At 32.4% G+C, this 27,646-nt stretch overlaps 1 protein-coding gene across 6 annotated transcripts in view; it reads left to right on the forward strand.

Annotated features, from left to right (window-relative positions):
- LOC126824754 (neurofibromin) overlaps positions 1-27,646 on the forward strand; it is a 70,264-nt gene that overhangs the window by 18,057 nt on the left and 24,561 nt on the right. For 4 of the 6 annotated variants that reach the window (XM_050554111.2, XM_050554116.2, XM_050554112.2 and 1 more), the window contains exons 18-40: positions 89-315; positions 461-546; positions 808-900; positions 1,033-1,204; positions 1,975-2,114; positions 2,508-2,580; positions 2,693-2,829; positions 3,548-3,664; positions 3,880-4,058; positions 4,640-4,851; positions 6,577-6,660; positions 10,031-10,212; positions 10,731-10,823; positions 13,000-13,136; positions 13,894-14,068; positions 14,352-14,498; positions 20,701-20,757; positions 23,104-23,196; positions 23,768-23,935; positions 25,338-25,461; positions 25,887-26,024; positions 26,511-26,675; positions 26,967-27,068. In XM_050554111.2, coding sequence (XP_050410068.1) covers positions 89-315; positions 461-546; positions 808-900; positions 1,033-1,204; positions 1,975-2,114; positions 2,508-2,580; positions 2,693-2,829; positions 3,548-3,664; positions 3,880-4,058; positions 4,640-4,851; positions 6,577-6,660; positions 10,031-10,212; positions 10,731-10,823; positions 13,000-13,136; positions 13,894-14,068; positions 14,352-14,498; positions 20,701-20,757; positions 23,104-23,196; positions 23,768-23,935; positions 25,338-25,461; positions 25,887-26,024; positions 26,511-26,675; positions 26,967-27,068 — 3,101 coding nt within the window. Of the gene's footprint in view, positions 1-88; positions 316-460; positions 547-807; positions 901-1,032; positions 1,205-1,974; positions 2,115-2,507; positions 2,581-2,692; positions 2,830-3,547; positions 3,665-3,879; positions 4,059-4,639; positions 4,852-6,576; positions 6,661-10,030; positions 10,213-10,730; positions 10,824-11,661; positions 11,793-12,999; positions 13,137-13,893; positions 14,069-14,351; positions 14,499-20,700; positions 20,758-23,103; positions 23,197-23,767; positions 23,936-25,337; positions 25,462-25,886; positions 26,025-26,510; positions 26,676-26,966; positions 27,069-27,646 lie in introns of all 6 variants that reach the window. The other 2 variants (XM_050554113.2, XM_050554115.2) reach the window with 2 other exon arrangements.

Genomic DNA, 27,646 nt, shown 5'->3' on the forward strand with positions numbered 1-27,646 from the left:
AAAACAGACAAATATAATAGAAATAGCCATATTTTATCATAAATTTCTATAAAATATTCCTAAAAAATGCCACTCATCATGTTTTAAGGTCGAGCAGCCCTACAGAAAAGAATAATGGCATTATTAAGAAAAATTGAGGTATCAACACCAGGTAATTCACAGGCATGGGAAGATACTTACAGAAACTGGGAAAATGTAACAAGAAACATAGAATCTTCACCCAAAAAGTTTGAGGATGGTGGAAGAGAAATAGCTGAAATGATGCGACTAAAACGTAAACCACCTCACCATGCTAATACTGAACATGAACTAGAGGTAGGCTTTTATATACTTCTTAAAAGACTCAATTGTTTGTTGACTATAGAATTAAGAGTATAGTAATAAAAAAAAGTATAGTGAATTATCCACGTTTTCCCATGATTTATTCAAAGATTGAATGAAATGTATGACCTATTTACAGGATCAGTTGAATGAGTGGGCCAATATGACTGGTTTTCTGTGTGCCTTAGGTAGTGTCAGATTATCAAATAAAACATCAAAAACCAGGTTCGACAATTTTATTTTTAATTTTCTATTTTATAAATCTGTGCCATTATCTCTGAAAGCCAGATATTATTAAATTTATCATATCCACTAATATTAATTGTTATGCAGATAATTTTTTTCACTCCAGTCTTTTTTGTACACATATTTCTTTCATTAATTAAAAACTGAAAGTTTACTCTAGAAATACGACAATTGCTTTTATTTACATTTTGTTATAAAGTCAATTGCAGAATAATAATTTGATTTTTTTTTTTCTTTCAGTAACTCTAATGCTACTGGTATACCATTTGAGTCTGGTAGAAAGAGTAGTATCATGCAGACAGTAACTACAGAACAATATTGTCCAGTCACTCAGTAAGTAAAAAATAATTTTAGGTATTTTTTGTAAAATCTACTTGTATTCATTTAGTTCAATATCTTAACTAAAGATATTATCCTATAGATAAACCAAATAAATAACATGAATAAATTTGTAAATATTTACAGGTTTATTGGATATCTTCTCAAGTTGTTAGTATTCCAAAATGAAAAGATTGGAGCCCAGATACAGAAACATGTAAAGGAATTAGTTGGACATGAATTAAATCCTGCATTATATCCAATATTATTTGATCAAACTAAAGTCTGTGTTGATAAATATTTTGATTCAGGTGGACAGGTAAGTTGATTGAATGTATACTTGATTTGTTTTGAATTTTTGTTTTTAATAATTTAAGCAAGACTGTATCGTTTGTGTTATTATTTTCTGTAGGATTTTTAAATATTTGTTTTCAGAAGACCTGTTTATGTCTCCAAGCACTAATGGCTAGAGATAATTTCAGACAAAATAAAATTAAGTGATGTTATTTACTACACTGGAACCTGCGTATAATGGCTAGAGACTAAATAAGATTAAGTGATGTTATTTACTACACTGGAACCTGCGTATAATGGCTAGAGACTAAATAATATTAAGTAATGTTATTTACTACACTGGAACCTGCGTATAAATAAAATATAGTCAGTCAATAAATACAAGCTGAGCTGGGTTTGAACACTTAATGGCTGTGTTAGGTGTTAAGGAGTACCTCTAATGGAAATACATTGGGATACCACCATCAATATTTGTGTATATTCCACTTGTCAGTATTTCATACCTGAAAGGCTGAAAGGTATTGGCAGCCAGTATACACTGTGCAAGATTTATTTGTAGATTTGTATCATATTTATATTACAGGTTATTGTAATGTAGATGAACAACCATTTTATAGAAAATATCATATTTATAGATGAAAACACAGTGTATAGAGAATATTATATTTATATTACAGGTTATTACAGAGATGAACACCCAGTGTATAGAAAATATTATATTCATATTACAGGTTATTATGAAAGATAACGGAGATGAACACCCAGTGTATAGAGAACATTATATTTATATTACAGGTTATTGTAACAGAGATGAACACCCAGTGTATAGAAAATATTATATTTATATTAAAAAATATATTAGAGATGAAAGGCGATCAACCATGTGAATATCTGGGTGTAACTAGTATAGAATCACTTATGTTGGCTATAGTAAGGTACAGAAATACATTTTGAATCTTTACAATATCTATATGCACAAAAATGTTTCATGTGGACTAATGTTTTGTTAACTGGCAACTTTTCTTTCACTGACATGTGAGCCTTGCAGATCTTGAATTAAATAACTACTTTACTATCTGTACATTGTGGGATTTTCTTAGTCGTGTGGTTAATAATGACCTTTTTCGAATGTGATAATCTGAAAACAACCTTCAGATTTTTCTATTAGATGTAAGCTGGCAAGGATATGTGGTTCTCCAAAACAATTGACTGTCCTGGAAAAATTGTCCTCTGTTTCTTCATTTGAATTATAGACAACAATTGTACTCAATTCAATTTTTAACCATGTCAAGTTGAAATTTTAAACCGTGTTTGACATTTAATTGTAGATATGTGAGAAATTTAGATTCATCAGTGCACGCCATACAGATTAAAACTAAACTCTGCCAGTTAGTAGAAGTTGTAAGTATTGACTATTTACCGATTATCTTATTTCATATCTAGAGGTTAAAATTTGTCTTAATTAGACAAATTTTGGAGAATACATTTTTCCACTATTTTTTTTGTACAATAGATGATGCAGAGGAGAGATGAATTGACATTCAGACAGGAGATGAAGTTTAGAAATAAATTGGTAGAATATTTAACAGATTGGATTATGGGTAATTCACATCAAGTTAATATACAGGGTGATATCTGTAGTATGTCCAGGTATGTCAATAAAGTTTATAGAAATAAGTGAAATGAAATGTGGTTTAGCATCCTACTTTTCTGCACCAACTTGGTTAATAAAAACTAGCATACAGTGAGATATTGGTGAAATTTTGCCCAGACAGTGGCACTACAGCCTACACTAATTTCAAATTCTAAATTTCAAGGGTTCTTTTATGTGCACACCACAGGTTTCCCCATCCCATCGGAACAACTAGATGTTGTCCTTGCAAAGCTCTCAATCCTGCACCACTGACAAGGAGAAACATGCTGGAAAATCCTGTGGAACTTTCTAGGCTAACAACTGGATGGAACCCCCTAAAAGCCTGGTTAGTGACCCAGCATGGCTCCCTTGTTAAAATAAACTCATTATCAGCTATCATATTATGTCCGCCACCTGATGAGATGGTTGATATGTTTTATTAATTTTCGTCATTGCTTTAACTAATTGGAACAGGGTTCTTGTTAAGGTACCTCAAACATAGGCGTGCGAGCTGGGGGGACGGCCGCCCCCCATTTTGGGCACCAAATGCTGGGAAAATTTGGGCACACAATTGTAATTTGTAAAAGTTGTATAAAAAAATATTGCGTTCTTGAATGTGTCCAAATTAACAGCAAATTTATTATTATTATGTAACATACTAAGAACCTAACTACATTTTTTGGGCACCAACCACCACCGCCCCCCCAGTCAAATTGTCTGTGTATATATTTATAGAGATTTAGATCAAGCTAGTATGGAAGCTGTAGCTGCATTGTTAGCAGGTCTACCATTACAACCAGAAGAAAGTGATAGAGGTGATCTCATGGAGGCTAAATCACAACTTTTCTTAAAGTAAGTACAACAGTTTTATAACATTGTAAGGTATGCGTATTATGACATGGACAAAATTAATATATTTAAAGTTGTTTTCAATAAAGTGATGAAATACCAATCCCGATTTTAGAAGGAAAAATAAACAGCTTTCTTTGTAAATGTTTAGAATATTTATTGATGATTTTCTATATTTTGAATGTGTTAGATTATAATTGTGCAATAATCTATTTCAGGTATCTGACATTATTTATGAATCTACTAAATGATTGTTCAGAAGAGGAACAAGATAAAGCTTTAGATCCAAATAGAAAAAGAAGCATGTCTAACTTAAGTGTATTAAGAAATTGTACTGTTCAGGCTATGTCTAATCTACTCAATGCTAATATAGATAGTGGTCTCATGCATTCTATAGGTAGGTATCATAATAAAACACTTAAAGATACATTATGGGACATTCGATAACAAGTTGGCAGTTCTCACTATAATAGTTAAAAACTAGATAATGTAAAGGCAATTTGCTGAAAATTCCATTTAAATTGATCCACTATGAACCGAGAATTAAGCGGTTGAAATTTCCGGCTAGCCTTGATCATCATTACTAAAGTCAGTACGATAAACAGCATAGTCTCGATTATCCATTTAATCATTAAATCGAGAAGGAAAGTTATGCAGTAAATCGGCTCATAATCCACTAAAGATCGCAGGCTAACGATGCCATCTAGAACTGATTATGGTCTGGATAGGTTAATTAATGTCTAATTAATAATTTAGATAACATATCAGGCCTAAAGAAAGACCTGAAATAGGCAGATTTAGCTCTTGCATAATGTATGTTTAAATATTTACCAAGACTTTGCAATAATGCAGACTTTGGTTGTAACATGGGGGTGCCGTTGCTCTGAGAAATTTTGCTTTTGATATATCGATTGACAGGAATACTGTATAATTAATGATGCTAATTTTACCAAAGTTCTGCAATCTTTATATTTACAGCCTTGGGATATCACAAAGATCCCCAGACACGAGCAGCTTTCATGGAAGTTTTAACCAAGATTTTACAACAAGGAACAGAGTTTGAAACATTAGCAGAAACCGCATTAGCCGATAGATTTGAAAGATTAGTGGAGTTAGTTACAATGATAGGAGATAAAGGAGAATTGCCAATTGCAATGGCTTTAGCTACTGTAGTTTCTAATTCACAAATGGTATGTAGAAATAAAGTTCTCAAATATTTAGCAAAGTGTCAGTAATTGCTAAACAGAACAGCATTATTTCTTTAGCTCAAAGAAATACGTATATTATGAGATACAAATAAATCTGTCAGATAATTGGCTGTTTTAGTATAAACTAAAAAAAAGTCTATTTCTACAACTCAAAGAAATATGTATGATAAACATAAAAATCTACGCGAGATAAATAGCTTTCTCATTATAAACTAAAAAACTTGATGCTCTTTAGATATATATATAATTTCAAATCAAACTTGAACAAAAAAATTCCTTTCAATACAGTGTGTGTGTTTGTGTGATGATCTTTTACATTCATCATATTAGGCTACACAAAATAAATGTCTTGTTTCTCGGGCAACTGACAGCTGAAACTGTAGGGGGGGAGGGCGGTTTATTTTTTTTTTTACCTCATTTCTGGCTAGAGGATGGTGCAAAATAAAATTTGGCTATTGTTGAAAATTGTTGGGGCGGGAGGGCGGCCTTGTATTTTTTTATTTTTTTTTAATGAGAAAGTCATTACTTGTCTACGGTTTTGCTTTCAGTTATATATTAAACATACTTAGAACATAAACCCAAAAATCAAGTCTACTCAAACACTGTACACTGACTGAAAGGAAAATATTTTTCCATATTTAATTCACGTATTGTACTAGCTTACTAATGGTAATGGTGACAACCATAATTGAAATTGGTTTAAAATAAAATTCCGTACGACTATTAATAGCCGCCCATAATAACGACAATATTTTAAAGAGTAAGCTTCTGACAGCATGTGTATCAAAAATAATCATCACGATAAACGACACTTCGATCTAAATCTAGTATCGCTGGTTTATAATGATTGACCTAATTCCAACCAATGCATGTCACATGTCATCGGGATTCGGGAAATGACTGTTTCTCAGGTTATTCGGTGTGTTTCTCAGGATATTCGGTGTTCTATCTGGGGTTTATATCGAATGACTATTTAAATTTAACTAACAACTCGTCAGTAAAACCATCAAATGTGTAATCCAATAATTATTTTCCGGATTATCAAAACTACCGTTAAATGTGCTAATGACCCAGATTCTGACTAAGGTATGGTGACTATCATCGTATCGTATTCGTAGCCACAAGTTATAATAATTAACCTGTTCTACGATTCATTGTTTTATAAGTAGGATTTTTTCAAACATGGACCGACTGAAGCCGGCAATAATGAGCCGATTAAGATCGAATGATTGAAATACATTGCATTGTTGTCAATGACTTTCGGTGTTTAACACGAATCAAATTCTAGTTCACAAGGGGAGGTAATTAAAATCACGTGATACAAAAATGGAGGTTCTTTCGATATCAATAAAAAAGACCCGTAAATGAGCGTTTACATCTGAATCAGTTTAATACAATTGAATGGATATTCACGTATGGGGCATGTAGATACATGCGGCATATATTTTTTATGACTTGCTTATCGATGTTCGGGCGGGCGTTACATATTTTTTATTTTTCATCAAGCCTAATAAATAGGCCGCACGCGCAACCAATTTTGCGTGCGGGCGGTGCCCGAGAAACAACTTATTTTATTTGTGTTGCCTTAGTTTTGTCATTTTTCATGGAAAATGGATTTTTTTGAAAATGAGAGCCTGGGAAGACATTCTATTTGAGGATAGCTTTGATATATATATATATATATATATATATATTTTTTATTTACAGGATGAGTTAGCTCGTGTGTTTGTGAATTTGTTTGATGCTAAAAGACTTCTGTATCAGTTGCTGTGGAATATGTTTATGAAAGAGGCAAGTTATTACATAAATTCGAGTCATTTTTCATTCATTGGCTATTCGAGTGATATCTTCAATTTCCAGACTTATTTCAGTAGGTTATAACCAATGTTCAAAATTGAATGAAATTGATTCGGTAGTTACTTTGAAAATTTCATTCTATAAAAATGTACTGGACTAGAATATTTCACTTATTGTTGTGTTGGGATCACTACCTTCTAGATGCCTTCTATATATCAGCACGTGGATGGACGGTCATATTCATATCTCAAACCCCCCTATATATTAACACAAGACATGTTCGTACTTCAACAAGCACACTCCGGAGTATGTGTCTGTTTTTATTAACTTCAATCTATATATTACAGTGAAGAGTCGACAGGGGCAGATAACTCCCGTCTCGCATGACTTATATGGACACAGATCACTAAAGATTTCCCCATTGACTCCAATGTTAATTCTCGTATCTTAGACCGGCTCTAACTTTTTCCCAAATTTTCGTTGGGTAGAACGCTTTCTACCACAGATGGAGCAACAGGTGGCAACCACTTGCCCAAAAGCACGTATGAGGTTCTTCATGAAAAACTTGAGATACACAAGCTGGAAGTAGAGACAAGTAAACATGCAATTTCAGGCCCTACATTTCAACCTAACCAACCTCTCAACTCTTGTAACCTTCCGCATCAAAATTATGAATATTCACCAAAACCTGGCAGAAAATGTATTTTCAAACCCTTTTCCTCGATTCTACACCAAAAAGTCAACAAAAATCGCCATGCAAAAGGGGGAAAAAGGAAAAGGGAGAGGAAGACTAAAAATAGCTTTGGCCCTTGTTTCGTGGGTGACGCCGTAGGAATATTTGGTGATCTGTGTCCTATATAGGGGTGAAACTTCAGGTATCACCAAAAGGCCCTTTTTATTTCCTTCCCATGTGTTCTGGCAACATGCCGGTGAAAGAAAATCAAAATCAAAGAATAACTGTAAAAATGATGGCCCTTTAAGTACACATGCTGCTTTATGTACACTGGTGCATCTCAGGTCCATAGGCCTTTTGTGCTAAAATTTAAAAATCTTTCTTATTAAAGGCAGTATCTGAGTTCTGTGAAAAAATTAGACAAGTTACAAAGAAACTACATAGAAAACACTCATAATATGGAATTTTTTTCAAAAATATAATTTTTTACTGCCATGTGATGAAAAATGTACAAAATTTACATGTAGCATCTCTCAAAATACCAATAATTTTCCACTTTTTTAAATATCCGGACGGACAAGAAATATATTTTTAGAATCTGTGGACAATATGCAAACAGAAAAAATGCATGCCTACCCCCTGAACATGATACTGATTGAATTAATCTAATCTATGGTTGCAGAACTTACATTACCAAAGGAATCTGTCTAACAGCTATGTTTTACCATCCCTGGCTAACATATGCACATATAAACTAAAATAGGTGCAATAAATATGAATTATGGTTAAAAATAGGCCTTGATGAATGAAAAAAATGCCATATTTGGTCTATGATCACCCCTCTCTAACAGAAGGGTCACAGAATACACAATTTTCACAAATTTGGGAATATTTCAATGTTTCCAACATCTCAAACCTCAGAGGCATGTTACAAATTTGTATTGCAATCCTTGTGCTGAAGCAAGATGTCTGGAACTTTACATTAATTTCCTGAAAAAAGAAGTTAAAAAAGTAGTCATGACAGAGTTGACAACATAAAAAGAGGCCTGAAAAGGAGAAAAATTAACATTTTATTGTTTTATAGGCAACATAAGAAAATATTGAACATTAAACTGACATTTACACATCTACACCAGTTTTATATCTGGGTCTGGTCTCATTGGCCTGAAATGCCTCAGGGTTCTACGTTTGACTCTGAACAAATAAGGGTTAGAAATCCTTGAAATGCACAAAAAAAATATTTTGGGGTGAAAAATAACATTCTTAGCTGTAATTCAACCACAAATTCCAATTAAGATCATTTACATGTCAACACAGGTGCATTTAAATCCCTCAAAACACATTAATAGAAAAGGGTGGGGTGGGGCATTTATTGCCTCTCTAAACAGAATGATGGAGTAAAAAATGTCTAGAAAGGCTGGGATATTGCTTCCTACATGAAGGAAATGCAAGAATTTAATGTTTCAAAGAAGAAAAAAATGCTTATTCTGGGTAAAATAGTGGCAAAATTGAGCCAACCCCTGTTTTGAACATTTTGTACAAACCCATCTGCTGTACATTATTAACTCAGTGTTACCAATTTTCAATTTTCTGTAGGAAAGCTGGAGCTATTTCTAAACCTGACAAACATGTAGATCCCATCTAAGTTATATTAGCAAAGAAAATATGGGCATTTTTAGACATTTTGACTCATTTTAGTAGTCATGAAAATATTAATTTCTACATCGAAATGGGGGGAATCTCAAGATTTTTTGTGAATATTCCTGATCTTTAGACAAAATTTGGTGAAATTTCAATACTGTTCACTTTATCTGTGCTTTCTGAGACTGAATAAGCCAACATTGGGCATTAGAATATTTTACTTACTGTTAAAAATTCAATAAAAATTGAAAATTGAGAAATTTGCAGTAAAATCACAATTTTTCTTCAAAACTTTGATTTTTTTTTTTTAATTAACTTTTTTTAGCTTTTCTGTAGCCAAACTATTTTATTCATATTTTCTGAGAATTTAATCTTCATATTTTCAAAACTAAGGCATATCAGTGACAGCCTTATCACACACAGACAGGACACAGATCACTAAAGATTTCCCCATTGACTCCATTAATTGTTATGTGTAGGTACTTGGCATCTCTAAATATGTGCTACCAGTATTATTATTATTGAAGGCACTGATAGAACTCATTTGCGCATGTATTTACATTTAACTCCCATGGCTAAGTGGGTAAGACGCTGACTCGCTAGGCTGGAGGTCGGTGTTCGATCCCTGCATTAGCCACGAAAGTTCATTCAGATTTTCCGGCGTGGTTTCCCCTTGTCAGTGATGCATGATGGAGGGCCTGACAAGGACAGCTGTCTAGTCATTCTGATTTGACGAAAAACCGAGGTCCCGTGTACACATTGGCGTGCATGTAAAAAATCCCTTGGCAGTTGGAATTCGATATCAGAGTAGGCCGTAGCGCCGCTGCCCGGGCAAAATTTCCCTCATAACACACTGTATGGCGTATTAGCTCAGGTTAGGAACAGAACAGTAGGATGTTAAACCCCATTTCATTTTTCATTTAACTTCAATTTAAAAAAAAAACACACACACACACACTCCTTGAAGAAAGCAGATTATGGAAAATAATGACATTTTAAACATGATAATTTTCCAATCACCCTCTCAGATTTTGTTTGGTCTTATTTCAGGTTGAAATAGCTGATTGTATGCAGACATTGTTTAGAGGTAACAGTCTAGCCAGTAAAATCATGGCGTATTGTTTCCGATTCTATGGCCAGAATTATTTGCGTGAGTTACTACAGCCGTTAATAATGGAAATGTTTATGTTAGATGCTGAACATAGAACAATATATGAGATTGATCCAGCACGGTATGTAAACTGCATTTATTTTTAATGAAATATATAAATGTTGAAATCTATAACTCATCTCCCCATTTATTTTGTATTTCATAGTTGTTTTAGTCCATGACCACAGTTCATTCTGCAAGAAGGATATTACCTCTTCTTGTTTTATATATCCAGGTTGTTGTCATAGCCATTCATTAACTATGGATATTCAGATCAAATTTCCATCAAATAACTGAGCTTGTACCACCGAATCAGCACTCTGTGGCAGTTCTGACATTTGAGTTCCAGGCTTATAATCCTGCATCTTGACATCATTCAAAGGGACATTGAAATTGAATAATCATTTTTTCCAGAATGTCCCAAAGATACCATTTTATTTTTATAGTGTCTTCTCTTGAGAACTACAAGTACATGTATTAATACTACTATTTTGTGGTAATTATTAATTATGAAAAATTATGTGAGAGATATGAAGTATAAGTACTTTAATGCAAAATATTAAAGTCGCTTATTGCAGTTTAAATGTCTATATATTCTAGATTGGAAACTGGTGAAAATATAGATGAAAATAAAGCAAACTTATTGCTTGTTACACAGAAAGTTTTTAATGCTATTGTTGATTCAGCACCAAAGTAAGACAAACATTTCTTTTATTGTATCAGTTTTAATAATTATTTGAGTCCTAAGAAATTATTTGCTATATATTAAGATTAGATAAGTTGATTACATTTCATGAAAAAGTTAACCTAGTTGTTATGATTATTTCTATATTAAAGCAGCATTTTGGAAGATTAGATAAAGAGCTGACAGTTATCACTATAATAGTTAAAAATAGATAATATAAAGAGAATATGTGGAAAATCTCAGTCAAATTATTTCACCCTGAAACGAGAAAACCTTATTTCACTAAGACTGTAGCCTTGATTGTCATTGTTACCGTTGTTATGATAATAAACAAAGTCTCGGTTATCCATTTTTATGGTTGATCATCAACAGTTGTTGAATGGCTGATCGGATTCAAATCTGTTTAAAATTTGACCCATCAGATGGCATCAAGAGTTGATTATAGTCTTGTCATGTTAATATAAAAATTAAGGCCTAAAGAAAGACCTGCAATAGGCAGATTTAGCTCTTGCATAATGGCTGTTTAAGTTGTTTTTCTTTATATAATTTTTGGAATCTGTGTCAGCTTTTAACCATTACATCATCAAATATATTTATATCGAACAATAAGCTTTACTATATTTTCCATTTACTGTTATTTAATTATAATTAGATATCATTGATCAAGTATTTATACCGCATCTTATTGGATGCAGACATTGCAACTTTAAAAATTCAGTTGAATGCGAAAAAGACAGTGCAGAGCAGCACTAGGTCTCTAATTACACTAGCAAACTTCACTAACAGTCTAATTACGATGTTAAAAAAAGAATATTTGTTTGTTTTAAATTGAACCCATTTACATAGATTTCCAGCCAAACTCCGCACCATGTGCCATTGTGTCAATCAGGTTATCAGCTTACGATTTCCACCAGAGAGTACAGCTATCACGGCAACAGGAACTGTTATTTTTCTGCGTTTTTTCAACCCAGCGCTAGGTAACCAAACCTGCTCTGCAATAAAGCAGAAAGAATGTAGACTATTGGCCCTAATTCACTCTCATTGCTTTCATCATTATATTCTGCTTCACTTATTTATCATATGGTTGTTCTTAGAGATGCAATAATATTTTAGATGGAGTTTCAGTATTTTTTATTTGGATCTTGAAAATGCTCAGTAAGCATTTTTAGATTTAATTTGGCATTAAACAAAATTTCATACTGAAATGTTCATGTAAATCTTGGTTTCGATCAAATTAAATTTAAACGTGTAGAGTTAAAATCTGAATCATTACATCTATAGGAATTCTCTATTCTTACAAGTGATTCATAAATTTTCTCACTTAAAAAACCCCCAAACTTTTATTACATTAGATATGTCGTTCATTTGCTTTATGATTAAGTGACTTTGTGAACTTTATTTCTTTCTTTACGTAATGTTTCATCTGCTCTTTTCGATTGTGGTATGTTTTCTAAAGTTTAAGAATATTTTATTATTACTCGAAAAATACTAAGCTCAACCATATTTTTAGTTGTTTGTTATGAAACACTTGTATATTAATGATAATTGATGGTAAATACATACTTAAATGTATACATATTCTATGCTTCATCCTAATTCACCATAGATCTAACTTTTGCTTTTTAAATGATTATGAATTTACAGCAAGATGGCTGCCTCTTGAAACCAGCATGTTTCATGAAAAATAGTTTAGTTTTCATCAACAGATCTATCTCTACTACATTTCACCACCGTCATGAATCACCTAGTGTCTCTTGTTTCAGTTATTATTTCTAGTCGATGGTTGCAAGCTGTACTTACTGTTCTGTTGTATTATAACTTGCTGTGTTAAAAAATACAATCCAGCTGATGATTGAGTTTAGTCACATTGAGTTCAATCATATTGGTCCCGAAGAGCAGTCAGTTACACATGTACCCAGAGAATATAAAGAGGAACATTATAGAATCTAGGTTAATAAAAATATAGATCTGGGATGTACATGTATAGGATGCTTCAATTGAACAAATCCTTTACATGGCTAATATTAATATACATGTTTGGTTGAGTTATAAAACTTGAATTTAATGCAGAATATCGAGGGATAGTGAAGTGTAGTAGAGAAGAATGCATGTATACCATATCATGAATTGATTGACTTGCAATCCATGGCCACAGTAAGACTGAATAATTTCAATATTTGTCAGGTTTCCACCCAAATTACGAAGTATGTGTCATACACTGTACCAGGTTGTCACTCAACGCTTTCAACAAAGTAGTGCCGACAGTGTGTGGACTGTAATTGGCACTGTTATTTTCTTACGCTTCATCAATCCTGCCATAGGTAACTGTCTGCGAGACTTTATTCTACGTTATTTTATTTTTGTTTTGCTTTGTGCCATTTTCTTTTTATTAATTTTAATTTTGTAATTGATTTGTCTTACTTGAAGTATTTTTCACAGCCAACACATGAAAGGAAAAATTGTGATACTTATCAAATCTGTCAGCATGCTGTCGACTGTGTGTGCTCTACATTAATCTTGATCTTAAAGAGAATTTACGTACGTCACAGTCCAATACTTGCATATTAAAAAGAATGGAAACATTAACATGAATGCTGTATTTTAGATATCTAAGAGCTAGTCGTTGAACAATGAAGTTTGAATTCTAACGCTTGTGCTAACCATTAAAGAAATTCCTTAATTCGCTTTACCTAACCAAGATTAGTTTCCCTCTTTGCCATGCAATTTAAATATTAATATTATAAAAGACTTAAACCATTTATGTTAAAAATGGCAATTTCAGACTTCAAAATGAACTTTCTTGTGCATGATTTTCTCGTTTTTCTTGGAAATTTCAATAGAAAATAGTACAGGACTCTACCTCTTTGCATGGGAAAAATATAGAGATTAGACTATTTTAAGAATCTTTAACATATTATGTAGCTTACAAAGCAAAAATATTTAAAATATTTCACAATATATATTTATGGTAATTTTCGAAATGTAGATGTTTTAAATACTGACAGAAATATAATATAGTAGTGTATGTTTTGTTTCGTTTACAAAATATTTATATGGAATGTAATATTATTATACTAGTGTCACCCTACGAGTCAAATATCGTAGAAGAAGAACCTACACCCAGAATGAAGCGAGGTCTAACATTGATGTGTAAGATAATGCAGAATATAGCCAATCATCTTCAATTTACCAAAGAACAACATATGACAGCCTTTAATGAATTTTTAAAGAGTAATTTTGATGCAGGTAGACGGTAAGTCAATCAATTGTTATTAAAAAATTGTGAAAATATTAAAGAACAAGTTTTCCAAACAATCCAATCTCAAGATACAGACATTTTTACTAAGCAAGATTCCATCTCTGTAAAAATATCTATATAAAAAGTTGACACTTTTATTTTTTCATAGAAATCAAAAGACTATATAAGATTTTGGGTATACATTTGTTTGAATGGCATATTATTGTCATCTATCAAATTTCAAACATAAGCTGTGTCATAGTTGAGTTAAATTCAAATTCTTTTACATATTTTACAGGTTTTTTACAGAAATAGCCTCAGACTGCGAAACATTAGATACAGGAAATCACAGCCTTTCTTTTATAAATGATGCCAATGTTTTAGCTTTACACAGACTTCTGTGGAATAATCAGGAGAAAATTGGAGACTATTTATCTAGTAGCAGGTAGGGGGATTTACTCTATTTCCATCAGAAAAAAAATGAATATTGTTTTAGAAGTTGAGACAAAAGACCTATAGTGATATATTATGTAAAAAGAATTAAATAATTGTTGCAGATATCTTTAGTGAATGCTTAACATTCAGAATTGTCATAATTATAAGGTTGATATTTTGTGTGTGTGTGTGTGTTCCTTTCCAACATTTAGCTTTTTTTTCTGATGCAGATTCATATTTCATAAGTTTAATTAGGCAGAGAAGCAGAACTATCATGCATGTAATTTGAGCTTTCTTTTATAAAGGTTATGTTAAAGTCTTGTCAAAGTTGAATATAGCAAAGAAAAAAAAAAGAATTGATGATTTATAAAAGATTTCAGGCCATTTATAAAAGGAACCTCCAAAATGTACATGTTTCAAATGTAACATTTTTCTGTAACATTTGACCTATCATCAACCTATTTTAGATGCCTTCCTACTTTCCTTATTAGTAATTCTAAAGCCTTTATTAATTCTACATGCATAAAGCTGTATTTATTTTGCGACAAGCTTCATAAAACATGGCTATAATAGTTAATACCCTCAATTTGAAAACCAGGTCCCTTCTTATCTGGTCTGACAAGAAAAGTGTCTCTTGGCTTCCAAATGGTATTGTAAGCCAATGGGTATTGATTCAATAACAGAATTTAAAAAAAGTGTAGACAAGATCTGAGCAAAATGAGGAATTGGTTCCAAAGAAATACAGCTTTAGTTGATAGTTATATTATTTTAGAAAATCTATACATTATCCATAAAACAATTTTCTACTGGCCTATATATATTTATTAAAGTTGCTTGCTCTTGCAACTAACCTTGTATGTTCACACTGAGGAGTTATATCAACAGGTCAATGCACATCCTCAGAGTATGCCTTAAACTGTGCATGAATAAAAATTGTAACAGTGTATGCTGATATGAGGTGCTACAATGTATATGTACATGTCAAATCATTCATCACTTCCAATTCTGTTTTCTCTGTTTTTCAAGCGGTAAGTATGTGATCAGTGTGCCAACATGACTTTAAACCTGCACAGCTGTTGATACATGTATTTAAGGAACGGGACCTCTTTAATAATGTCAAAATGAAGTGTAAAGTGCATTCTTTTTTTTAAGTGAATAGTGATGAATATGCTCTATACAATTATGTTTTTATTTCAGCAGAAAGTCAGTCTGTTTACTTATTTTAGTTCTGGACAGTTAAAAAAAAGATCAATTGTGTCTCAACATTCGTTTAATCAAATAACATAGTTAGAATTTTTAATGTAGGAAAACATACAGTGCAATAAGTAGAGTGAATAAACATAACCTGTCTCGTACACTCTCTGTCACTACTCCAATCTAATCAATTGGGAATTCTAACCAGGATCAGAATTAATTTAATTAATAATTTTTGGTGCAAAGAGGTCACTTCCTTAAAAACATGGAAAGAACTATATTTTTATTGCCCCCTGCCTTTCGAAGAAAGCAGGGGACTATTAAAATGGGTTCGTCCGTCTGTCTGTCCGTCCGTCCGTCTGTGCGATAAGCAATTTGATTTGTTGATACTTTGGGACACAATAACTTTCCTTCTAATTGAGGTAGAATTTTCAAACTTGGTGTAGGTGTTTATTAGGTCAATGCCATGATGGGGTTCGAAGATAAGCATTTTCTGCTTAGGGTAAGCAGAGATAAGCAATTTGATTGATTGATGCTTTGGGACCCGATAACTTTAGTTATAATTATGTGAGAGTGGTGAAACTTGGTGTATAGTTTTACCGCATCAATACTTTGACTAAGTTCGATAATGAACATTTTCTTCTGAGGGTAAGCAGAGCGATAAGCAATTTGATTGGTCAAGACTTTGCAAGATAACAACTCTGCTTTTAATTGAGGTAGAATGTTTAAACCTGATGTTGATGTTCGTTAGGATGATACTATCTGATAGAGTGATGAAACTTAGTGTATAGTTGATAATTAGTTTGATTGCTTGATACTTTTGTAAAAGATAAACGTGCAATTAATTAATATGTGTCATCTATTTATTTTGGTATTTCGGCGGGGGACATCAGCCTCACTGTTGGCTTGTTTTATCCAAGTTCTTATGTTATGCATTATTAATTGGTTAATGATAAACCTTACATGTGTTACAACAGATCAAACCATGTTCTTTTTATAAGACCCAGGTGGATTTATGATCTAACATAAACTTACTACAAATATCAAATGCCTTATTTATTACCACATTGTTACAGCAACAATTTTATTGTCCCCAGCCTTTCGAAGAAAGCAGGGGACTATTAAAATGGATCTGTCTGTCTACCTTGGCAAAGTTTGATAATGAGCATTTTCTGCTCAGGGTAAGCAGAGCGATAAGCAATTTGATTGGTCGAGACTTTGGAACACAATAACTCTCATTCTAATTGAGGTAGAATATTCAAAATTGATGTAAGCGTTCATTAGGTGAATGCCTTGATTGAGTGCATAGATGAACATTTTCTGTTTAGGGTAAGCAGAGATAAGTAATTTGATTAGTTAATACTTTGGGACATGATAACTTTGGTTTTAATTATGTGAGCGTGATGAAACTTGGTGTATAGTTTCATCACATCAATACCTTGACTAAGTTCGATAATGAGCATTTTCAGCTCGGGGTAAACAGAGTGATAAAATAAGCAATTTGATTGGTCAAGACATTGGAGCTCAGAAACTTTGATTCTGATTTAGTGGTGAAACTTCATGTATAGTTCGATGCTGAGCATTTTCTACTTAGGCAAAGTAGAGACTTCAGTCTGATTGGTTGAGACTTTGGAACACAATAACTCTATTGATACTTAGTGTAGGTGTCTATTAGGTGAATGCCTTGACAGAGTTCGATCATGCTCATTTTCCACTAAGGCTAAGCAGAAATAAGCAATTTGATTAGTTGAGATTTTGGAACACGATAACTTTTGTTCTAATTGGGTGAGAGCAACGGAACTTCGAGTATAATATTCATTATATCAATACCTTGACCAAGTTTGATGATGTTAATTTTTTGGTTAGGTTAAGTAACAATAAACAATTTGATTGGTCAAAACTTGATGTAGATGTTCATTAGGTGAATGTCTTGACTGGGTTCAATGATTAAAGATACATTGTCTTGAAAGTATTTATGGGTGGTTATTTCCAATAAAAGTATGGCAAATTTGGTAGCCCTATATATGCAGAGACGGATTCAAGGGGGGGGCGCGCCCCCCCTAATTTTCGACAGTGCCCTTTTTTACTGCTGAAAGTGCCTTTTCTCAGACCCAAATATGTCCGTTCCCAACCCGTTGCAGGGATCCTAAATGACTCAAACCATCGACTCAAACACACCAGTCTGGTCTAATTAATGCTTCCACTTTCAAACGATTTCTTGTTGTTTAGCTGACGGTACCCTAATCCTATAGAGGGACTATAGACAGACATCTTGTGGAATCGGCGGCGTATACACTCATGTCCATCACCGACGCGTATGAGTGCAACTTGATGTAGCACCGTTTCATGTGTGGACAGTACAAGTTACAAAGCTTAAATAGTGAAGTGGCTAGGGAATAAATTCATTTTTTTCCCCATCATAATGCCTCGTTCGCCTTGACAATTTTCGAGTCGCATGTTCAACTGGCTTTTTTGCTCGATTTTAAGGCTATTTTCAACGATTTCAGAACATTTACTTAGACGAAAATATCACCCAAATAGCTCTTGGAATGGCTACAGATGCAAGGAAATGACGGATAATTTTCTTGGGCCCCCACACCCCCCTCTCAGCGGCGTGTCGCGTCTCTGCGGTCAGTGCCCTCATTTTAAGGCGCCCCCCCCTTTTCAAAATTCCTAGATCCGCCCCTGATATGGAAAGTATAGACACCGAGTCTTACTAGAAAAATACTGGATTACCCGAAAAATGCCTATGGGGCAAGCACTGAGCAAAAATGTCAGGGTACATGTATCTGGTAACCCGACTGTTGTCTGCCAGGTTATTGTTTGCTAGCTTGACTAAGGGAGCAGTTGTTAATTCTTGATCAAATGGTTAGGCGGTTTTGGAACATTGACGGGTGTAAAAGTATAACAGACTCTGCAACTAAACGGTAGAAAAAGAAGTTGACAGAAAATAATTAAAAATTTACTTAGGCCTCAATATGTATGGTAAATGGACAGTAAGTAATGAAAAATACATTCTGCAAAATGGACCCTCCCTCAATGAAGTTAGGTGACATACATGGTTGCTAACAACAGTTTATTGAGGTATCTCTCTGGGAATTCAAAGTTTTGAGAGGGATTTGAATCAAATTTTTGATAGATTAAATAGTTTGAATATGGTTTTAGTCCAAATATATCATCAAATCTCACAGTTTGTATGTGGGAGAGTATCTTTAACATTTCCCGCTAAAGCTAAGCAGAGCTAAGCAACTTTGATTCTAACTTATGGAAAGTGATGAAACTTAGTGTATAGTTTCACTACCAGGTACTTCAAAACCTTGACTGAGTTTGATCGTGAACATATTATGCTTAGACTAAGTATAGATAATCAGTTTGATTGCTTGATACTTTTGAAAAAGATAAATGTGCAATTAATTAATATGTGTCTTCTATTTATTTTGGGATTTCGGCAGGGGAAATCAGTCTCATTGTTGGCTTGATAATTACGAGTTACAATCACGCATGATATGGGGTGGTTGCTGGGTTTTAGTTTTTGCAGCTTAACTTCCTCTGCTTTCTGTATAACCTAATGGATGAAATAAAAAATTTTTTTTTTTTTTTCAAAATATAGCTTTAAATGTAGCTGTAACTCCTGCCTGTCGGTCTGTAGTCCACAATTTTAGCTAACATTATAATAGTTATTATCCTGTTTTTATATGCCCACATTGAATATGGATAAAGTTGTCATATTCTTCATCCACTATTTCTTGTGTCCACTCCTACAGATCTTTACCAATTGACCTATAAGGAAGACAACCATCAAAAATAACAAAAATTTGGTCATAGATTTACTTTCAAATTTATGAAGAAATCTTGTGAATGTAATACAGATATTTTAAAACCTCAGAATTGTTTATTGAAATATTAGGAAGTAACTTATTAAATTTCAAATCAGTTTTGAAGAGTTACTTTCTGTTCACATATTGGCTATTAAAGCATGAGGTAGAGAACTCATAGTGGTTTTGTTTTAAACGTTAAACTTGCCCTGCAGGATTTATGGCAACAATTTTAGAGCTAGTATATGTTGTACATTATCTTGATTGGTGGGAAAACAATTATAGATTTCGGTCTTAAGATTCTGAGTTATTCCCCTTAATAAATTAATGAAATCTTGTAAAATCTGTGAAAGCTAATAAGTTATTATCCTGATCAAAGTGCGTTGATATTTTACTATAATAACAAAAATTGTAGTTGTATTTTTGATGAAAGTTGAAATTGAGTCATAAAAATATGTAATAGATTTACATACATGTATTATGGTGTGAGATGGATGCAGTTTGATTTATTAATTTTGCCACTAATAATTGTATAATTAGTTGGAGCCAAATTAACAAAGCTAAAAGTGTTTGGACATCAGCTAGCTATGACTATGTAATTAAATAGCATATCAGACATAATTAGATTACACATCAGATGTAATTTGATTACACATCAGACATAATTAGATTACACATTAGACATAATTAGATTACACCAGACATAATTAGATAGCACATCAGACGTAATTAGATAGCACATCAGAATAATTATATAGCACATCAGACCAGACAGATGGAAACCTTATCAATTAAGACAGATGTCCTGTTACATACTGAATTCTTTTAGATTATAGACATTTCATGAAATTACTTCCTGTATCTGAACGTAGATTGATGTGTTACATATTCCATTCAGTACTCAACTGGAAACACAACTTTTTATTATTTACCTTTCATGAAATTACTTCCTGTATTTGAACGAAGATTGATGTTTTACATATTCCATTCAGTACTCCACTGGAAACACAACTTTTAATTATTTACCTTATTGTTTTTGTCAACAAGCTAGAACTGGAACTTACGAAACAATGAAAACAATTATTTTCAGACGGAAGTAAAAACAGAGTTACAGCTTTACAAATGCTTTCCTATTGTGCATTAGTTGTAGTATTTTATATTAAAGAACAACTGTATTAGATGGATGTTATCTTTATCTTGTAGTTTGGAGGTACACACAGAAAACTTTGTGTGCGAGGCCGGGGATGGTCCTCCGCGTCTGTATGTATACTAACCGTCTTCTATCTGTGTAGTTAAATATATAGATATATATATATATGTATAAATATATATTAATGTATGGTTAGATATTGTTGTATGTATCCTAGTCTATATAGATACTAATATCTTTTTAATATTTATTAATACTAATCCTTCTAATTTAATCTTTGTCAGTGGGATTCTGTCGACTATGGGTTGTTTACAGCACTATGACTTTGACTCGAGTTTGAGAACCCGGGACAGTAATGTGCAATGGATGCTTATGCTTGACTTCCAGATTCATACTTCTCTTAAGGTTTTTGTCATGTCTTGTGGGGTTGTTAGTCAAACATGCATTTCTTGATAACTATATCTTTCTTATACATGACTCATACTTTGTAGAACAGTAGTGTTGAAATTGTACACTTAAAAAGCAACAAAGATAAAAAATTTGGATAAGTTATTATATAGTAGAAGTACAAATGTGCATATGCAGTTTGAAAAAGTATTTAAAACGTTGTGATAATGGAGATCTATGTTCTGCTAGAAATTCATTTCTAAGCACATAATGCAAAGATATGGAGAGGTTCCCCAGTAAGATCTCCATACAATATATAGATTTTAACATTGAATTGACAAATAGTTAGAACTTGATTTTTTTCGGAAAATTGGAACCTTTTATTGAGAATTAGAGTAGTTTAAATCCTTAATTGTTTATACCTTAAAATTAAAAAGGTGAAACTTTACTGACAAAGTCCCACATTCAATCTTTCATTTCTTGCATGTTGGCACATAAGTTTTAATTTATCATAATATTGAATTATGTAAGATATTGTAAAAACAATAAAATGAAAAAAATATCTGTGATGATGTAAGTTTAAATTCTTACAAACCTAAATGCTTCATGTTCTCCACAATCAAAGTGAAAAGAGATTGTTCACAAACACTACAGAACAGATAGTTTTCATCTTTTTAAAACGAAAATTGTATTTCCATTTTACTTTAAATCAATCTAATTTGTACAGTTCTTGATTGAGGTTCATTCGCCGCCTATTGTTTTTAGAACATGAGGCACGTTCACATTTGTATTTGGTATGTTTATGGTATTAAATTAATAATCAAAACAAATTGTTATAATTTAAATCCTGTATTAAAACAAATCTTCCCTGTATGTATCTACTTATTCTTTGAATGTTTATTCACAAGGGCTATTCTGTAGACTTTTGCACATTTTACAATTTGAACACATCTCAAGTCTGTCTTTTTGGTTAATTTAACAGTGTACTATCAGATGTCATACACAATGTGCTTATTTAAGTAACTAGTTATTCGTACTAGTGAAGAACGATAATAGATACACAGTCGACTTTTAGCTGTCTTTATAATTCCTCTGAGACTGTCAGAAAATATTAGTTTGAATCCAAATATCCACACCAAGAACAATTGCGGCAAATTCAGAAACTTTTGAAAACATGTACATCACCTACACTTGGTCAGTTTTGTGCTGTCATGAAAATATCACAAGATGGACCAAAAGTAGCCAAATTGATGATGCACTGACGTTTTTTTCTTCAACATTTTCATACACTTCTATCGTTTTGTTTCTATCGGTTGATATTTGGGTTCAAACTTAAAAAACTGAATTGTCATTGGTGATACATGATTGAACATTCCAAAATTCAATTCTCTCAATCTCCAAAATAGTGATTACTCGATTGCACTTCAGAACATTCTGGACTGACCATTAAACATCCCCTTAGAGGAATTATAAGAAAACTGAATGACAAATTTATACCTGTTGTCACTCTCGACTTAATCCATAATAATAACTGATTTCTATGTTTAAGCCACCTACATGCAGATGTTACGGAGCAACCAAAGCAAAGATCATTAATTTAAAATTATATCTGCAATCATGTTTAATTCGTGGACAGCAATATTGTCTTGTAATTCTATTGAAATCTGACTTCATAAACTGTATAATGTGACAAGTTTCTAAGTTGATGACATATTTGGTGTGTGGTGTTTTTTATTGTTATTTTAGTGTTCATGTTGTGATTTTATTTATATTTTGCTTATTCTTTTATGCAAATATTAAATAAATGGTGAATGGTATTTTAAACATGTTTATTGTGCTCGCTATTTACTATATTACCATATTTCACTTTTTTCCAAAATTTAAATAAAATGAAGTAAAATGTTAATGACTAAAACTTCATGACATCTTTTTGTGGTTGGAATCTAGTTCTAGAATAAATAATCTAAATTATGGAATATTAAAAAATCCTTTAAGAACAATTTCTTTACTTATTTAAGGAGCCATTATATTTTTCATTGACCAGTTCTGAGCAATGTATTTAATTTCAGGGATCATAAAGCAGTAGGCAGACGGCCTTTTGACAAAATGGCCACCTTGTTGGCATATCTTGGACCTCCAGAACATAGGCCTCTAGATTCACAGTAAGCACTGTACTTAAATCTATAATTGTGAATACCATTATTTCATAATACTAGCGAACAGTAGGACGTTAAACCCAATTTCATTTCATTTTATTATTTTGATTGGTTTAAATTCCTGAAAAAATGTAGTTCCATTGAAGAAACTTGAAATTGGAAATGCGTTATTTTGAAATAGGGTATTTGCAATATGGTGGCGGGAAATAAAATATAACCACTTGCTGAATATATTTTCCTTTCCAGCTTATTTAATCAAGCTTATAGTAAACTAGTTTACCCTAGTAGGTATAAAGGATCTCTTACCATTACTTTCATTTCTATATAAAACCAACTAATTTCTTTTAAGATAATTAGATAAATATCATTTCTTTTCATTACACATTAACCTCAAATTTCATATTTTGACCCCTGTCATTGGCATTACATCTTCATTTTGTGTGGTGTACAGGTGTTTGTGTGGTTTTTATTTATTTAAGTTGATTAGGTCTGCATTTAACAAAGTGTGTAGAAGAAGTCTTAAATGGAGACCTGTAAAATTGTTCAGATTTTTAAAGTAAATTAAAATGTTTTTCAGATGGAGTAGTATGGATATGACAAGTACTAAATTTGAAGAAATAATGTTGAAACAAAACATGCATGAGAAAGACGAGTTTAAATCGTTAAAGAATCTACATATATTTTATCAAGCTGGTACCAGTAAATCAGGCAATCCTGTATTTTATTACATCGCTCGTAGATACAAGTAAGTTTAACAAAACTGTATCAGTTTATTTTCTTCTCTCAGTCATACTGAATTCAAATATTAAAGGAGCTAAATCCCTAATATTTGGGACCTAGAAATTGACACAAATAGTTTGCAACATATATAATAATGTAATATGAATGTATATAAACTGATTTAAATTAAATCGTTTCTGTTTTTTACTCCAGTCCTTCATGTTTATAAAATTGTGCAGGAGCCATAAAAAGCTCCTGATACCTTGAATGTATGCAATTTAAAAGTAAACAAAAACTGAAAGTAGTTTATTAGCGATTTAGCTAATTTGCAGGAGTCTTTAATGACTCCTTCGAAGGAAAGCCGACGTGCGTCGAGAGGAGCAGGAGCAAAAGCTCCCCTTAAACATGAAGGACTGTTTACTCTTAATTTCAAATCTCAATCGAATGGCAATCTGTAGTGTCTGGTTATTCCAGTCTACATCGAAAGTATATATTGTGCATGCTCACCAGATAAGATGATGCCACCGTTTGACATGACTTGTGGAATATGTCTATCCTCGTTCTTCGAGTCCCTTATTACAAATGGCCCTGGTACACGATTCGGGTACCAATTGTAAAATGTTTATTTTGTTTTAAATATTTGATATCAGAAGCCCATATTCCCGGTAAGACCAGAACATCAATGTTGATTTAAATTGACAAATAATTCATGTATTCAATGTGGAAGACTTTGGATGATATTGAGTTAGAGACTTAGCTACTTTAAGTCTGTCAGAAAGTTTAAAAACAAAGTTAAAAGAAATGCCTTAATTGAATGAATCTAATAACATAAAGAAACTAAACTTTCTTTTTTTGATAAGTAGTGGGACAAGATTTTCATGATTAAATTTTGTTTTGTCAGTTTGCTTACTGATTTTAGTTCAACTGGGTTTATCTGTATGTACGTTACATAAAAAATGAAATTTTGAACAAAGCCAGATTGTCACCCTTAAAAAAACCCAACACTTAAAATTCTTAAAATTTTATTTTTGGCCATTTAATCATAGGCTGCCAACCAACAATACATGCCCACCAGCAGCTAAGCTAAACAACTGATCATAACTCTATTGATTTTAAAAGATTTCTTATAATAATTTCCGAGTTATTTCCCTCTGTTACCTATGATTGTTCATTCTGGCATAAGAAAGAATACTATCAAATTTCACAACTTTTGTATTGTAAATTTGAAACCTTGTGGGATTCCTCATTGGAACATTTTGCAGAGTTATTTTCCTGTGGGATTTGTTTACAGTGATTTTAGGTTAAGCATGGACTGCTTTGCTACTGGTGGGCAAGAAGGGGGTCTGACAAGCCCCTATGTTTGGATGAAGTGTCACAAAATGATCTACATTTGATATTTATTTTGTTATGCTATTGTTCTATTATAGAGTTGGTGAGATTAATGGAGATGTCTTAATATACCATGTTCTATTAACATTAAAACCATTTTTACATAAACCATTTGAACTGGTCTTAGATTTTACTCATACATGTTCTGAGAATAGATTTAGGGTAAGTCATTTTGATTTATTTATTATTTTCTGCCCTTTCGCAAGAGTGGCTGTATGGTTTAAGACATGCACTTTAGATCATAAGTTCTGTCATTGAGTCAGAAATCATAAGCTTGTGTGGGTTTCTCTGGGATCTAGAATTGAATATGTTATAGTCTTGCAATAACTGAACCTGTGTCTAGTGGATGTTAAATCCCATTTATCTCATTCTCCTTTTAACAAGAGCAGACGACCATTATATTGGTCATGTAGTGGTTGCATCACATTCTTTGAAACACAATAACATCATTTACAGTGAACTGATATCAATGCCATACTTCAATCTGATTGGATGCATGTTCAATTAACTGCAGTCTATCGTTAATGTTAGCAAAAACTTTGGTTATGTAAATATCTAGTAAATGAATAAAGATAATCTATTTTCAGACTGAGTTCTTGACCAAATGGTTTGTAGTTATGCCGGAAAGTGTGTATCAGAATATTGTGGCAGCTTACATCTATAATTGTAATTCCTGGGTTCGAGAATATACAAAATATCATGATAGAATCTTAAGTCCTTTAAGAGTAAGTGTGATTGTGAAATGTATGCAAGACAGGAAGTGACGGCATAGACGAAAATAGACCAATTGTAGACATCAAAGAAAAACAACCAATTTTAAATGTGGTTGTTATTAGTTTATAGCAGGGCTCTCACTTTGTCAACCTTTTATTTACCTGAAAATGGTTAGACAATTGCTTCTAATAGTAAGTGCAGGAGGATCGCACTGCACGTAAAACAAAAATCTACAAGATAAACCTGCGGACATGACAGAAAATAGACATTGCACAAAATAAATATCAAATCAATACTTATAGATATAACTGTAATGAGATCCCTGGTATATACTATAGTATCAAATGTTGTTCAACAATAGTGTGATATCATTTTTGCAAATAATTGTTTACTTCTGTTTATTTCTGTTCAGTTAAAGCATAATATATCAAATCAAATAGTATTTTCAATGTTCTTTGACTTACGATAAAGACTATGTTTTGTATTAAATTTTTCAGAATAATCGTAAGTTGATATTTATTGATCATCCTGCTAAACTACAAGAATATGTTGATATAGATCATCAGAAACTACCTGGGCCTACAGTGGCATTGGAAGAAGATCTTCGTGTCTTTAATAATGCGCTTAAACTCTCCCATAAAGATACCAAAGTTGCTATTAAGGTAATCGTATTACTGTACTAAGAAATTAGTTATAAAACCACAGTCCTATTTCAAAAATGAGTTATAAAACCACAACCCTAGTAAAAGAAAGAAATGAACTCAATTTCAGATATGGAAAATTAAACACGGAAAGCATTTTGACTTGAAAACCTGTGAATTTTAGAATGAATTTCTCTTTCTTCTTACAAAATTGGACAATCAAATAAAATTAAACTGTTGAAATTTTAACATAAATCTTTAATTCCATTTACTTTGTATATTGATGAAGATTTGCATGTGTTTGTCTTTTAGGTTGGCCCAAATGCCATTCAAGTAACATCATCAGAAAAAAGTCGAGTTTTAAACCACAATGTATTGTTAAATGATGTTTATTATGCTGCTGAAATTGAAGAGGTGAGTTGTTATTTTGTTATTTTTTAATATAAATTTGTTCTTTTCTTGAGATATTGTTTGGTATGATTCATGTGAATTGAGACTATGGTACAGTTCACTAAAATGTCTGTCAGTATGCCGGTTTGTTGTGTACTGTATGACTAGATTGTCCTTAATTCTTATCCACACATTTACCAAGATATACCAACTGGACATTTTCAAGCTTGGTTCTCATTTGTTTCGGATGACAAGGAAGTCAGATCACATAAAACCAACAACAGGGTTCTTTGTGTACCGATTGCTGTGCACATAAATGAAACCATGACTGCTGGAATTCATAGAAAGTTAACAGCAAATTTCTTATTAGTTACCTTATTAGTTGCAAAATAAACAAAGTATTGTGTTGGTGAAATGTTCATTCAATATGTGTATCGGGGGGGCTCCAACACGTGAAGTTCTGGTGTATTGGATTTGAAATTGTATCTTAACATTTTTAACCACAAAATGACTGAAATATAGTGTTGATTTAATTCATTAGATACAACCAGAATGCTTAATAATTTGATGTTATAAATTCGATATGTTTTGTATGTATTATA

The sequence above is a fragment of the Patella vulgata genome, chromosome 6, assembly GCF_932274485.2.
Source record: "Patella vulgata chromosome 6, xgPatVulg1.2, whole genome shotgun sequence".
NCBI lineage: Eukaryota > Metazoa > Mollusca > Gastropoda > Patellidae > Patella > Patella vulgata.